At 39.1% G+C, this 12460-nt stretch overlaps 1 protein-coding gene across 1 annotated transcript; it reads left to right on the forward strand.

Moving 5' to 3' along the window:
• The first annotated feature begins 118 nt into the window (after window positions 1–118).
• On the forward strand, window positions 119–6606 carry LOC122400495 (serine/arginine repetitive matrix protein 2-like). The gene is made up of 3 exons (XM_043402011.1): window positions 119–381; window positions 451–654; window positions 722–6606. The coding sequence occupies exons 1-3, from the start codon at window positions 282–284 to the stop codon at window positions 6349–6351; spliced, it is 5934 nt and encodes a 1977-aa protein (XP_043257946.1). The 5' UTR covers window positions 119–281; the 3' UTR covers window positions 6352–6606.
• The last annotated feature ends 5854 nt before the right edge of the window (window positions 6607–12460 follow it).

A 12460-nucleotide genomic window follows, 5' to 3' on the forward strand; every position in this document is an offset into this window, starting at 1 on the left:
ATCTCACGAGGGAAAATTCCATTGCGCATGACCAAAATTCCCGCGACGTCCATCCAGTGATGGGGAGTTGCCGGCGTAATAATATTGGCGCATTTTAAGAAATATCCACTATTATTGTTATGAAAACAAAGCTTCGTACGAGGGAATGTTATTCCAACCCGGATTAAAGCAGATCGATCCGCGTTAGAATTGATTTAAAAAGTTCAGAATCGACTATAGAACGAAAAAGTCGTTTGTAAACAACTCTGTTGCTGCATTTAAGAGGTTAGTCGTCGAAAATTATGGCTAAACGAAGGATCGAAAATAGACGTTCATCCAGATACAGCCGATCTGATTACAGTTCTGGTATTCTAGATCCTAATACGGAAATTTTTGGCGATGGTACGTATATACATATCTCACAACTTTTGGTTAAATACGTACGTTAACCTGTACTGTATTGCGTTTCAGAACGCCCGTATTGGTGGAAAGATGTCGAAAATAATACGATAGCGCGACTATCTATGGGTCCCGATATCTTTGGCGAAACAACTGCTAACTTGGATTCTATTTCGATGGTAGATATTAACACACCCAGAGCCGGATGGTGGAAAGTTTTGGAAACGCCAAACACTTCGACTCCGTTGCCAGTTGCTAGGGATCATTCGAGGAAAGGTACGGCGTTAACCTTATAAGTGAAATTTTGTTACCCCGTTTTATATCGTCTATAATATTTTATTAGATGCTGTTAATAGAATAATATCGACGTCGGAGTCGGAAGAAGAGTCCAGAATTGCGAAAAGAAAGCGTTCTTTGAAGTTCAAAACAAGGAACACCAAGAGCAATGCTTTCGTAAGCGCATTAAACAGTTCTAAAACGTCGCTTGTGCCTGAACCTGTACGAAAAAAAAATAAAGGCAGTACCGTGGATAGCAATGCATCGACGGAGTATAACGTCAACGTCAAACGTTTACATAAGGTCCGAAGAAGTAGCTCCAACGATAGCCAAAGCACAGACGTAATTGTGAAATTGAAACCTAGAATTTTTGAGAAAAAACGCAAAGCTCCGAACACGAATATTTTTGATAATATATTGAAAGAAGACGAGCTACAAAGTCTTTCGAAGGAAAGGATTTCGAGTACACCCTTTGTTAAAGAGAATCGAAGAATCCAGAGGGAGCGAGCTTCCATGGAGCGTAAAACTGCATCTCCTATCGTTAACAGATCACGGTTAAGTAAATTTTCTCTGTCTAATGTGGATGAACATAATTCTTCTGCACCGAATGCGCAGAGTACATTACTTGAAAATAATTCTTTGCGCATGCGTGACAGTAATAAAGATAGTGTTTCTAGCGACACAGAACCAATAATATTGAAACCACCATCAAGGTTCCTAAAACGTCGTAATAAAATCGCGGAAAGAAATGTTTTTAAAAATGTATTAGTGAAGGACGAAGTTGATAGCGGAAAGGAAATAAACGAATCTGCGAACAAGAACGTCGCAAGAGGATCTAATCGTTCGAAGAGATCTTTGATATCGTCGGTGGAGGAAATACGTGAAATCTCGCAGCCTGTGCCAAGAAATATTGCAACCGAAAGTAGAACTGAACATTCAAAGCAGAATCCCTTTTTGGACATTCTTCAGGAAGATGATAACGTCGATCCACACGAGACATCCGGATTCCAAATTTCTTTCAATTCTGCAAACAACGAAAGACATAGGATCAAGAGCGCTCAGTCTTTGCAACGTATAAGCAAAAGTAAAATAAATGATCAAGAAAACAACGAGATTTTGTCAACTTCACACCTAAATCACGCAACCACGTCGGACGAAAGTATAAAACCGAATACAAATTCATCAAAATCGCACAGCCAAGGAACAGTAAGTTTATCGCAAAGTGTCGATGACGAAGATGAAACATTGATCGACTCAGCAGTCAGTCTCATCGGGAATTCGAAAGAGAAATCTTTGAATCAGGACTCGCCTCGGAAACCGGTTTCAAGGAACGAAAATGAACCCGCTGTTTTAGAAGAAAATAATATGGAAGATAATCAAAATAAAAACTGGTTAAACTTAAGAGTTGTGAGCGACTCCGAGGAAGAAGAATTCGAATTGGCTGCAAGAAAGCCAAGAAAACGATCGAGCAGTATAAAAACACATTCGCTTTCGACTAAGCAAAATAAGAAATCAAGCAAATCACAGAACCAGTCTAATTCGGCTATTCTAACTGAAAAGGAACTGGATGAAATCGATAATAATGCTAAAAGGCAAAGCAAGAATTCAAATAAATCGCAAAAATTGTCAGTTTCTCGTATTACACGCGATTCTGATGCAGAAGACGTTGAGGATGTATCAAGAAAGCGAAGTAAAAATTTAAGTAATTCGAACAGGCTATCGTCTTCAGCTATCATTCATGCTCTTAAACAAAGTAACGCTGGTAATACTGATGAAGAACAAAACAATAAATTTAATATGTCGCCAGCGTTAACGTTGCGTAACAGCAGTAGCTTTCATGAAGAAGGCATGGAATACAGTCCAAGAAGGCAGACCAGAAACTTGAACACGTCACGCAACCGATCGGTATCAGCTATTGCAAATAAAAATGAACAAAGTGACGTTGATAATACCGCTACAGGAGAAAGCAAAAATGTAAGCAGATTGCCAGTTTCATTTATTAATAAGGAGCTAGAGACAGAGGAACGTCGATCTGTTCCAAAAAGACAGAGTCCAGAGAAGAGATCAGTGATAAATAGGGAAGAGGAGGCTCAGGATTCGGACGAATCTATTCTAACAAACCCAAACAGAAATCCAAATACAATTGATAAACAAAATAGGACCACAAGTAAGTCGCTAAGACAATCAATGACAAGAATCGACAGTGATTCCGAGTCAGAAGACGAAACGCCGAAAAAGCAAAGCAAGAGGTTGAGCAGGTCAAGAAGATCAGATCTCTATATTTCGAACAACGTTGAATCAAACGAAATTGATGACACTAGGAGTAAGAAAAGCAAAAATATAAGTAAATTACAAAGATGGTCAGCATTACGCAATGAAACTGACTCTGAATCGGAAGATCAAATACGATTGAAAAGGCAAAGCAAGAGGTTGAGTAGATTGCAAAACCAATCGATTTCAGCGATCATGGAAGACGTTGAATCCAACGGAATTGAAACTGATCGACACAGCAGAAAAATAAATGAATCGTTAAGACAGTCAATGCTGGACAATGAAAGTGACTCTGAATCAGAAGATCAAACTCCTTCGAAAAGGGAAAGCAAGAGATTAAACACATCGCAAACACAAGCAAATGTAAGCAGCAAATTAAGTATTCCGGATGATCCAGAACCAAGAGAAATTGAGAGTGATGGGAACAGACAAGGTAAAAAAATAAATGAATCACAAAGGCAGTCGATATTACACATTGAGAGCGATTCTGAGCCAGAAATTCAACGCTCTTCGAAAAGGCAAAGCAGAAAATTAAGTAGATTGCAAAAGAAATCAGTTTCAGGTATTGCAGATGAGCCTGAGTCAGATGGAACTGATAATGCTACGACCAGACAAAGCAAGAGAATAACTCAATTAACTTCTCACACAGATAGTAACCCTGTCTCAAAAGTTGAAACTCCTACGAAAAGGCAAAGCAAGAAAATAAGTCAATTAACTTTACACGCAGATAGTAACTCTGTCCCACAAGTTGAAAGTCCTTCGAAGAGGCAAAGCAAGAGGTTAAGCAGATTACAAAGGCAATCAATTTCAGATATTGAGGATAAAGATGAATCTGGTGGGACTGATAATGCTATAAACAGACAAAGCAAGAAAACAAGTCAAGTAACTTTACAGGAAGATAGTAACGCTGTCTCAAAAGTTGAAACTCCTACGAAAAGGCAAAGCAAGACAATAAGTCAATTAACTTTACACACAGATGGTAACTCTGTCCCAAAAGTTGAAACTCCTACGAAAAGGCAAAGCAAGACAATAAGTCAATTACACACTTTACACACAGATAGTAATGCTGTCTCAAAAGTTGAAAGTCCTTCGAAAAGCAAGGGGTTAAGTAGATTACAAGGGCAATCAATTTCAGATATTGAGGATAAGGATGAATCTGGTGGGACTGATAATGCTATGAACACACAAAGCAAGAGAATAGGTCAAGTAACTTTACAGGAAGATAGCAACTTGGTCTCGCAAGCTGAAACTCCTTCTAAAAGGCAAAGCAAGAGATTAAGTATTGCGCAAAAGCGGTCAGTTTCAGATATTGAGGATAAAGATGAATCTGGTGGGACTGATAATGCTATGAACACACAAAGCAAGAGAATAGGTCAAGTAACTTTACAGGAAGATAGCAACTTGGTCTCGCAAGCTGAAACTCCTTCTAAAAGGCAAAGCAAGAGATTAAGTATTGCGCAAAAGCGGTCAGTTTCAGATATTGAGGATAAAGATGAATCTGGTGGGACTGATAATGCTATAAACACACAAAGCAAGAGAATAGGTCAAGTAACTTTACAGGAAGATAGCAACTTGGTCTCGCAAGTTGAAACTCCTACTAAAAGGCAAAGCAAGAGATCAGGTAAATCGCAAAAGCGATCACTTTCAGATATTGAGGATAAGGATGAACCCGAAGAAACTGATAATACTACTACCAGACAAAGCAAGAGAATAGGTCAAGTAACTTTACAAGAAGATAGCAACTTGGTCTCGCAAGTTGAAACTCCTTCTAAAAGGCAAAGCAAGAGATCAAGTAGAGCGCAAAAGCAATCACTTACTGCAGCTGAGACCAGACGAAGCAAGAGAATAGGTCAAGTAACTTTACAGGAAGATAGCAACTTGGTCTCGCAAGTTGAAACTCCTTCTAAAAGGCAAAGCAAGAGATCAAGTAGAGCGCAAAAGCAATCACTTACTGCAGCTGAGACCAGACGAAGCAAGAGAATAAGTAAACCACATCATCAGTCAACTTTACAGACAGATAGCAACTCTATATCAAAAATTGAAACTCCTCCGAAAACGCAAAGCAAAATTCTTAATTTTGAAAAGGAATTAGCTGTAAAAGTTGTAGATATAGCTCTGTCATACAAGGTTGGCGATACTGCAAGTAAACAAAATGAGGGTAAAAGTGAATCACAAAGGCAGTCAACGTCAAACACGCAGAGTGAGGCTGAGTCAGAAGTTGAAGCTCCTTTGAACAAAAGTGGGAATATACCGGATAAAGCAGCTGTCGACGACGTTGAACCAGATCAAACTAAGGATACTACGGAGATGCATAGCAGGTTAAGTTTAGAGAAAGAGTTAACCGAAATTCACGCAGACAACTCGAGCGGAAACAAATCACAAGATGATATAAATTTCCAATTAAGTTACACATCGAGTAATGTAAGTAATATTCGGAAACAAGTTACTACGATATCGAAATCGAAGGATCGATCAACTTCCGATTTAGATATCCATAACACCAAAGGCAGCGAAGATGCATCAGATGCCGAGGATGTACGTGAAGCAAACAAAGAGTCTTTGCACGGGTCTAGTTACAAAGCAATTACAAACGAAGCGCAAAACGTTGACAAAGATTTACGCACACTCGGTACGATCTTTGCCCCGTCTGACGCGCATAATTCTCGTACCGCGAAAGGAAACATTTCCACGCATCGCGCAGAGTCGAACAAAGATCAAAATTTGATAATCTCTTCGAAAATTCCCTCCGTACGAACTCCTGTCGCTTCGACGAGTCAAAGGAACATCATGGACTTCCTTCAAACGACAAAAGCAGTGCCAATGTCTCAGGTTTTATCCGACAAACAGAAGCTCGAGGAGGTTAACAGAAAAATGGAGGAGCTGAAGGCTCGAGTGCTCGATAAAATGAACGTGGATCAGAAGAGCCGTGAGACCAAGATCCCGTCGCAGGTTGCTAGAACCGGTGACATTAACAAGAAAAAGAGACCGACGCAGAAGAAACAACCCTCGAAAGAAGTAAATAAAGCTTTCCTGGTGAACGGTCAGGTGTACAAAGTCCCTCGTCTCGCTCGTCCAAAACCCTGGGTCACGAAACATCTTTATAATTATTTGTGGAAATGCATGGAACCGAAGTACGGTCTGAACACGCGAGTGATTTCCGAGAAGTTCATAAATGAATTGTCGCAGATAACGACGTTGATATTGAAAAAAAAATCGTACTCGAAGTACAGGCCCGAAATGCAGATACTGATGAAGGAAATGGCACGACTGGGTATCATCGAGAACAGAAACGATTTTTATCATTTCTGTCAGGATTTTTTCCCCTACGAGCTACGCATTAAGCTGGTGCCAATGTTGCTACCGGGGAACAAAAAAAATTTCCCCTTCGATCTGAGCAAGTTATACAAATCTCTCAACGACAATTAAAATCTTCAAAACGTTGATATTATTGCTATTGTTACTATTAGAGTGTTAATACGTTATTTTTATATTTTTATATTTTTATATTCGAAGGTAAATGTAATTGAGCGATTGCAAGTAATTGTACACAGGGAGCTTATGAATATTCTGAGGCCATGGAGTATTAAAACTTGTGTAACTTGAACTTCAGTGGGTATTACAATCATAATGTTTGCGTAATAGTTTGTTCACGGACACTATGAAGATAGTTTCCGTTGATTGTCTACAAATGTATTATACGAAACGTTATTTATTTTCTTGCATACATTTACATTACAAATTACCGATTCCCTTCATACGTGTTACATAAAAATTAAATGTACATATTGTGATAAAGATTGAATAAAGTTTTAGATCTATTTTCTCATTCGTGAAATTTGTTTCTTTTATCGAGTATTGTGTGCAAGGAAATTACCACGCGGCAGTGGTTCCATATTGTAATGGATTAAGGTAGGATTCTGTTTTGTTGGTTGATACTGTTAGAAATATGTTTCTATAATCTGTCTTTTATATCTGGGTTAGGTCTGGGTTAGTGTAGTAAGTCATTTTTGTTTTTGTGTGGTTGGCTGCATTGCTGTACGTCCCCTTTTTATGTCTTTTTTTCTGTGTATCAAATTATTACAGTCATTTTGTTTTCTTTTTTTTCTTTTCTAAATTAATAAACAAATATTCTATAAGTTGAGTTTATTTTTTCTTTAATGCTAACAGACACAAATTTATCAGTTTCTCTCGTCGCTAGATTACACATTTCTACAACATTATTAATATCTAACGGTTGATTAAACTGTTCTCTTTTTTAACATCGACGATATACTTTATAAAATATGATTAATATTTACTGATTGACTACGCCGTCAAAAACAATTTTCTTCTTAATTTATAGAAATATTTAAAATACGTATTCTTTTTCACAACAAACAGAACGATAAGGAGACTTGAAAACCCAATCTACATATTGGTCGCTATTTTGGACGTATCGTCTGCTCTCTGGTTTCCCGCGATTCCCTTCTCGCAATAAATAAAAGTGCGTGTTTCAATCGGGATTATTGACTATTTCCATCGTTGTTCGGAGGCGATTCGGTGCGTGACGGAAATCAGAATGACGGTTTTATAAATATTTGCGAGAAGTCTGACGCAAATTGACGCAACGCTCGAACTTGCGCAATACGTGACGGTGAAAAGAGCGGGACGAGATTAGTTTTCCGGATATTGCGATCTGTGTTAGCCACACAAGCCTATTACCGTGACTTTTAACCCCTGTCCGGGCGAACAAACAGATTTTCCATTCTTCTCCGTTCGAAATACGCGTGCTTCAATGGCGATCACGTTTATACGGTTTCTAACCTCAAACGCTGACGTAACTGGTGTCGCCAACCGGCCGGTTTCTCCCTCCAATTATCGTTCACCGATCGATCTCGCAAAAATCTCGTTTGAGTCGGTAAAATGTGGTTTGTGAACCACGTAAACCATTTTACAGCATTTATTTGTGAATTCATTGTGCCGTTACAGTGGTTCGATCGTTTCTTCGACGAATGAAACGCAAGACGAAAAGGTTGCAGTTCGACGAGCCGCGTTAATTAACCGAACGAATTTGACCGAGTCTCGTTTGAAGTTTAATCTCTAATGGACGACCGTCGCAATTAGGCGAGACTTATTTCTGCGCCCACCGCCTCGTACGTAATGTTTGAGCGAGCATTTGTGGGACACGTGACCCGGCACGCGTCGCTCGTTATTCCATCGCCATCGGCAATTGTTTCCCCTAAAAATGATTAGGTTTTCGCCGGCCTCGTCGCGAACGAGCCCACCTCCGGATCGCGTTCTTTGTTTCGAGACGCTCCTTCAACATGCGGTTTCGTTTTACTGCGTTAAAATTGCCAGCCCCCCTCTCGCGGATCGATTGGCTCGTTCGAAGTGAACTATACCGGTTGTTAGTTTCATTTTTATTTATATGCGTGGTTGAGAAATCCTGAAAAATTGTATAAATTTTTTGTTAAGTAGGCAAAGAACAGCAAACGTATAAAGCGACGAAACACGAGGAACCATTGAGAGACGCTGTACCCACGAAAGTTTAAATTTCATTTCGGATCGTGCAGGCCCTGGAACAGCAGGAATAAACACGGGAGAAATGGATCAGAAATATTCTACACGCGTATCCGTTCGGCACGTGCCGGGTAGATTTGGTTTCGTTGCTTCGCTCGAGTAAACGAACATCGAAAAACGATAAGACGGGGATCTACGAAGCATGCACATTTGCAGAGAATGCGTCACGCGTTATTGTGCAAATAATGGTTGCCAGGATTTACAATTTATATTTATTTAAAATTGAAATATATGCTTAATTATACCATAAAATATTTAGTTCGCTCAGATATACTAATTGTACGTGATTTATTCACAGCGTATACAGTAAAAATTTTAATGGGAGATTCTAGAGGCTGAAATAAGACGAAAATCGAGAACACCAATTTTTTGATGGAGACTTTGTTAAAAAGTTATTAACGTTTAAAGTTCCCCCCGTACTGAATTTTTTTCTCGAAAGTGCGTAGGATTTCGGGGGTATGTATAATGATCAAAAATGCTTGTAATTGACCCCTGTAAGTAAATATAATTTTTTTAGTATGATTTGAAATTTTTTAATTTCGTCTAAAAATTTCACACCCTCTCGAATTTTTTTCTCGAAAGTGCGTAGGATTTCGGGGGTATGTCTATTCACCAAAAATGCTTGTAATTGACCCCTGTAAGTAAATATAATTTTTTTAGTATGATTTGAAATTTTTTAATTTCGTCGAAAAATTTCACACCTCGAATTTTTTTCTCGAAAGTGCGTAGGATTTCGGGGGTATATGTATTCACCAAGAATGATTGTAATTGACCCCCACAACCGAAAATAATTTTTCCAGAACGATTTGAAATTTTTGAATTTAATTGTTAATAACTTTTTAACGAAGCCTCAGTCAAGAAATTAATATTCTTGATTTTCGTCTTATTTTGGCCTCCAGAATCTCCCATTACAATTTTTCCCAATGGTAGCTGAACACCCTGTATAGGTATCTGTACTTACAGTGTACACGAATAAGATATCGAACGTGTTTAAGAGAGCTATGAATCGTGGGTAAGTACTCTTACTGACGTCACTAGTGGAATCACGTTGCTGACGTCATTCGTGTGACGACGTTAAAAGATCCATTACCACCATTATACGTAGTATACGGTAGAGACTAGTAAACTTATCCAGATAATAATTTTCGAATAATGAATGAAATTAAACAGCTTCTTATTCGTTAACGAATATGTTATATGTTGGTTTTATTCATCATTATAGAATATTTTGTGCAGATGTGTTTCTCAACATTAATTCTTCACAATTATTAACAAATATTAAATCGCTATGGTTCTGAAAAAAATTATCGTGATCCCTAAATCGTACCAATACTAGATTTCTTAAATCGTGCTTGGATAATTTATGAACTCATGCTTAATATACCCGATACCACGCGTCCAGCTTATCACATAGGTCATATGACACGCATCTAGCTTATCGTATTATTTATGTAACACGTTAATTCTGGTTTGAACCCGCCGTCAGCGATAATTTGCCTTTTTTTTATTGGTTCACATAAATAATTCAAGCCCGTTCCATTCATGCTGGTCACGTACTAACATTGCAAATTCAGTTTTTTTTTTTTAAACAAATTTAAAAGCTTGTTTGTTTTAAATATTTTAGAGATCGTAGCTCCGGCGGCAAAACGCAAAAGCGTGGACCCAGGGATGGTGGAAACTGGCATTTAGAATCGCGGTGGACGCGTCGGCTTTACGAAGAGGAGTGCACTTCTAAATCGAATGGCGGGTATTGGTGTTTCCCCGGGCGAGCGGGCAGCTCAAATGTTATGACAATTATGAGTTTTCCGTGGGCGAATAGAGACGGCACGTGGCTACACGCACGCATCGAGGGTGACGCTGGGCAGGGGTCGCGTGTCGTCGCGTGAGAACAGCTTCGCTCACACGAGCGTTATGCCGCGCACGTGCGTCCTGCGAGGTTAGTCCTTCGTACGCGTACGCGTAAGCGCATGCGTACACCGGGGGCCGATGGACACGCGCCCAACACGCTCCGATTTTTCAACGAACGCGCTCCAAATTTGCCTTTGGATTTTAATTGATTCGAGAGCCGTGGTTACGCAGCGATTACGTGCGATGCACGTCAAAGCGATCCGTTCGTGGTCAACGTTCCGAAACGTCATTCTGATCCTCGACTGATTACCGACCCACATTACGAAAACTGTATATTCGTAATATTTTCTAAATTCTCTTAATAACATAATTATTATAGAATAGATCAGGATCACAGAAGAGAGGAACTATAATATAGGAAAACTAAGTTCGAAATTGAGCAGTATAATGATAAGAGATATGGACGATTACGAATAGGTGCCATGGGTATTAGCAGAGTGATTAAACAATCCATACACAGGTAGCAAATTATTTGCAATCGATTGTCCATCCCATCGAGACTTTTAATCGCTAGATGTCGATAACCAATTATATTTCCATTCGTGTAGCATCAATGAGGGGCAATTGCCACTCGTAAATTTTCATCGATCACTCGTGCATTAACTCAATTCGATCTTCCACCCTCGTATTCCCGATGGGCGAACGACCATAGTGTGCAATCATACTTGTACGAATTGTCGGCTTCTATAATTCGCGCTTCCCATGGAATCAGGATTAGAGTTACATATATTCACCAAATTCAAGTATAATTACTATTCTACTATCATCCTAATACTATTTCTACACTTTTACTATTGATGTATTTGTATACTAAGTTTTCCTTTTGACTATTCAGGGTATTCGCCAACCCTGGGAAAAATTTTACTGAGAGATTTTAGAGGCCAAAATAAGACGAAAATCAAGAACACTAATTTGTTGATGGAGGATTCGTTGAAACGTTATTAACGTTTATAGTTTCGTCAGTTCTGAATTTTTTTCTCGAAAATGCGCAGGATTTCGGGAATATGTGTAATGACCAAACATGATTCTAATTGACCCCCGCAACGGAAAATAATTTTTCCAGAACGATTTGAAATTCTTTCCCATCGAAAAATTTCACATCTTCACGAATTTTTTTCTCGAAAATGCGCAGGATTTCGGGGGTATGTGTAATGACCAAAAATGATTCTAATTGACCCCTGCAACTAAAAATAATTTTTTTAGAACGATTTGAAATTTTTTTTCCCGTCGAAAAATTTCGTACCTTCTCGAATTTTTTTCTCGAAAATGGATAGGATTTCGAGGATATATCTATTCATAAAAAATGATTGTAATTGGCCTCTGCAACTAAAAATAATTTTTCCAGAACGATTTGAAATTTTTGAATTTTGTCGAAAAAATTTCACATCTACTCGAATTTTTTTCTCAAAACTGGATAGGATTTCGGGACTATGTCTAATGACCGAAAATGATTGTAATTGATCCCTGCAACCGAAAATAATTTTTCCAGAACGATTTGAAATTTGTTAATTTAATTGTTAATAACTTTTTAACGAAGCCTCAGTCAAGAAATTGAAATTTTAGATTTTCGTCTTATTTTGGCCTCTAGAATCTTACAATTTTTCCCAGAGGTGGCTGAACACCCCGTATATTTTGTCTAGCATTTCATAGAATGCACCCTCGAAAACCACTTTTGCTCCTCATTGATAAATCGAAATCAAGGGTTAAATGTCTCTATTTCTTTGCAGGGATATAACTATTGCATTTTCTTCAAGATCGTACAGAGATTAAGGGTTGAAACTTGTCAGAAACGATTCAGCGCGCATTTAGGAAAAAAAGGACTGCAGTCGTTGGGTGGGGGGGTTTTTCCTTCGCCTCTCGCGCACCCCCTTTCCACGGACCGTTTGTGAAGCACGCTGTACGACCGCGTTCCGGACTCGGATGTAGCACGCGGCAGCTGTGAGCTCGGCGAGGGGGTTGAGGAGGGTGGAGGGTGGATCGCACGGCATGGTACGATAAGACTCCGGGCCAGCCGAGGTGATAAATAGGACAGCGCCGCGCTACGGAGCGGTATTTCGTCGCGTGACGC

This window comes from Colletes gigas, unplaced genomic scaffold (assembly GCF_013123115.1).
Source record: "Colletes gigas isolate AHSC1104 unplaced genomic scaffold, ASM1312311v1 Colletes_gigas_Sc00002, whole genome shotgun sequence".
In the NCBI taxonomy this organism is placed as follows: domain Eukaryota; kingdom Metazoa; phylum Arthropoda; class Insecta; order Hymenoptera; family Colletidae; genus Colletes; species Colletes gigas.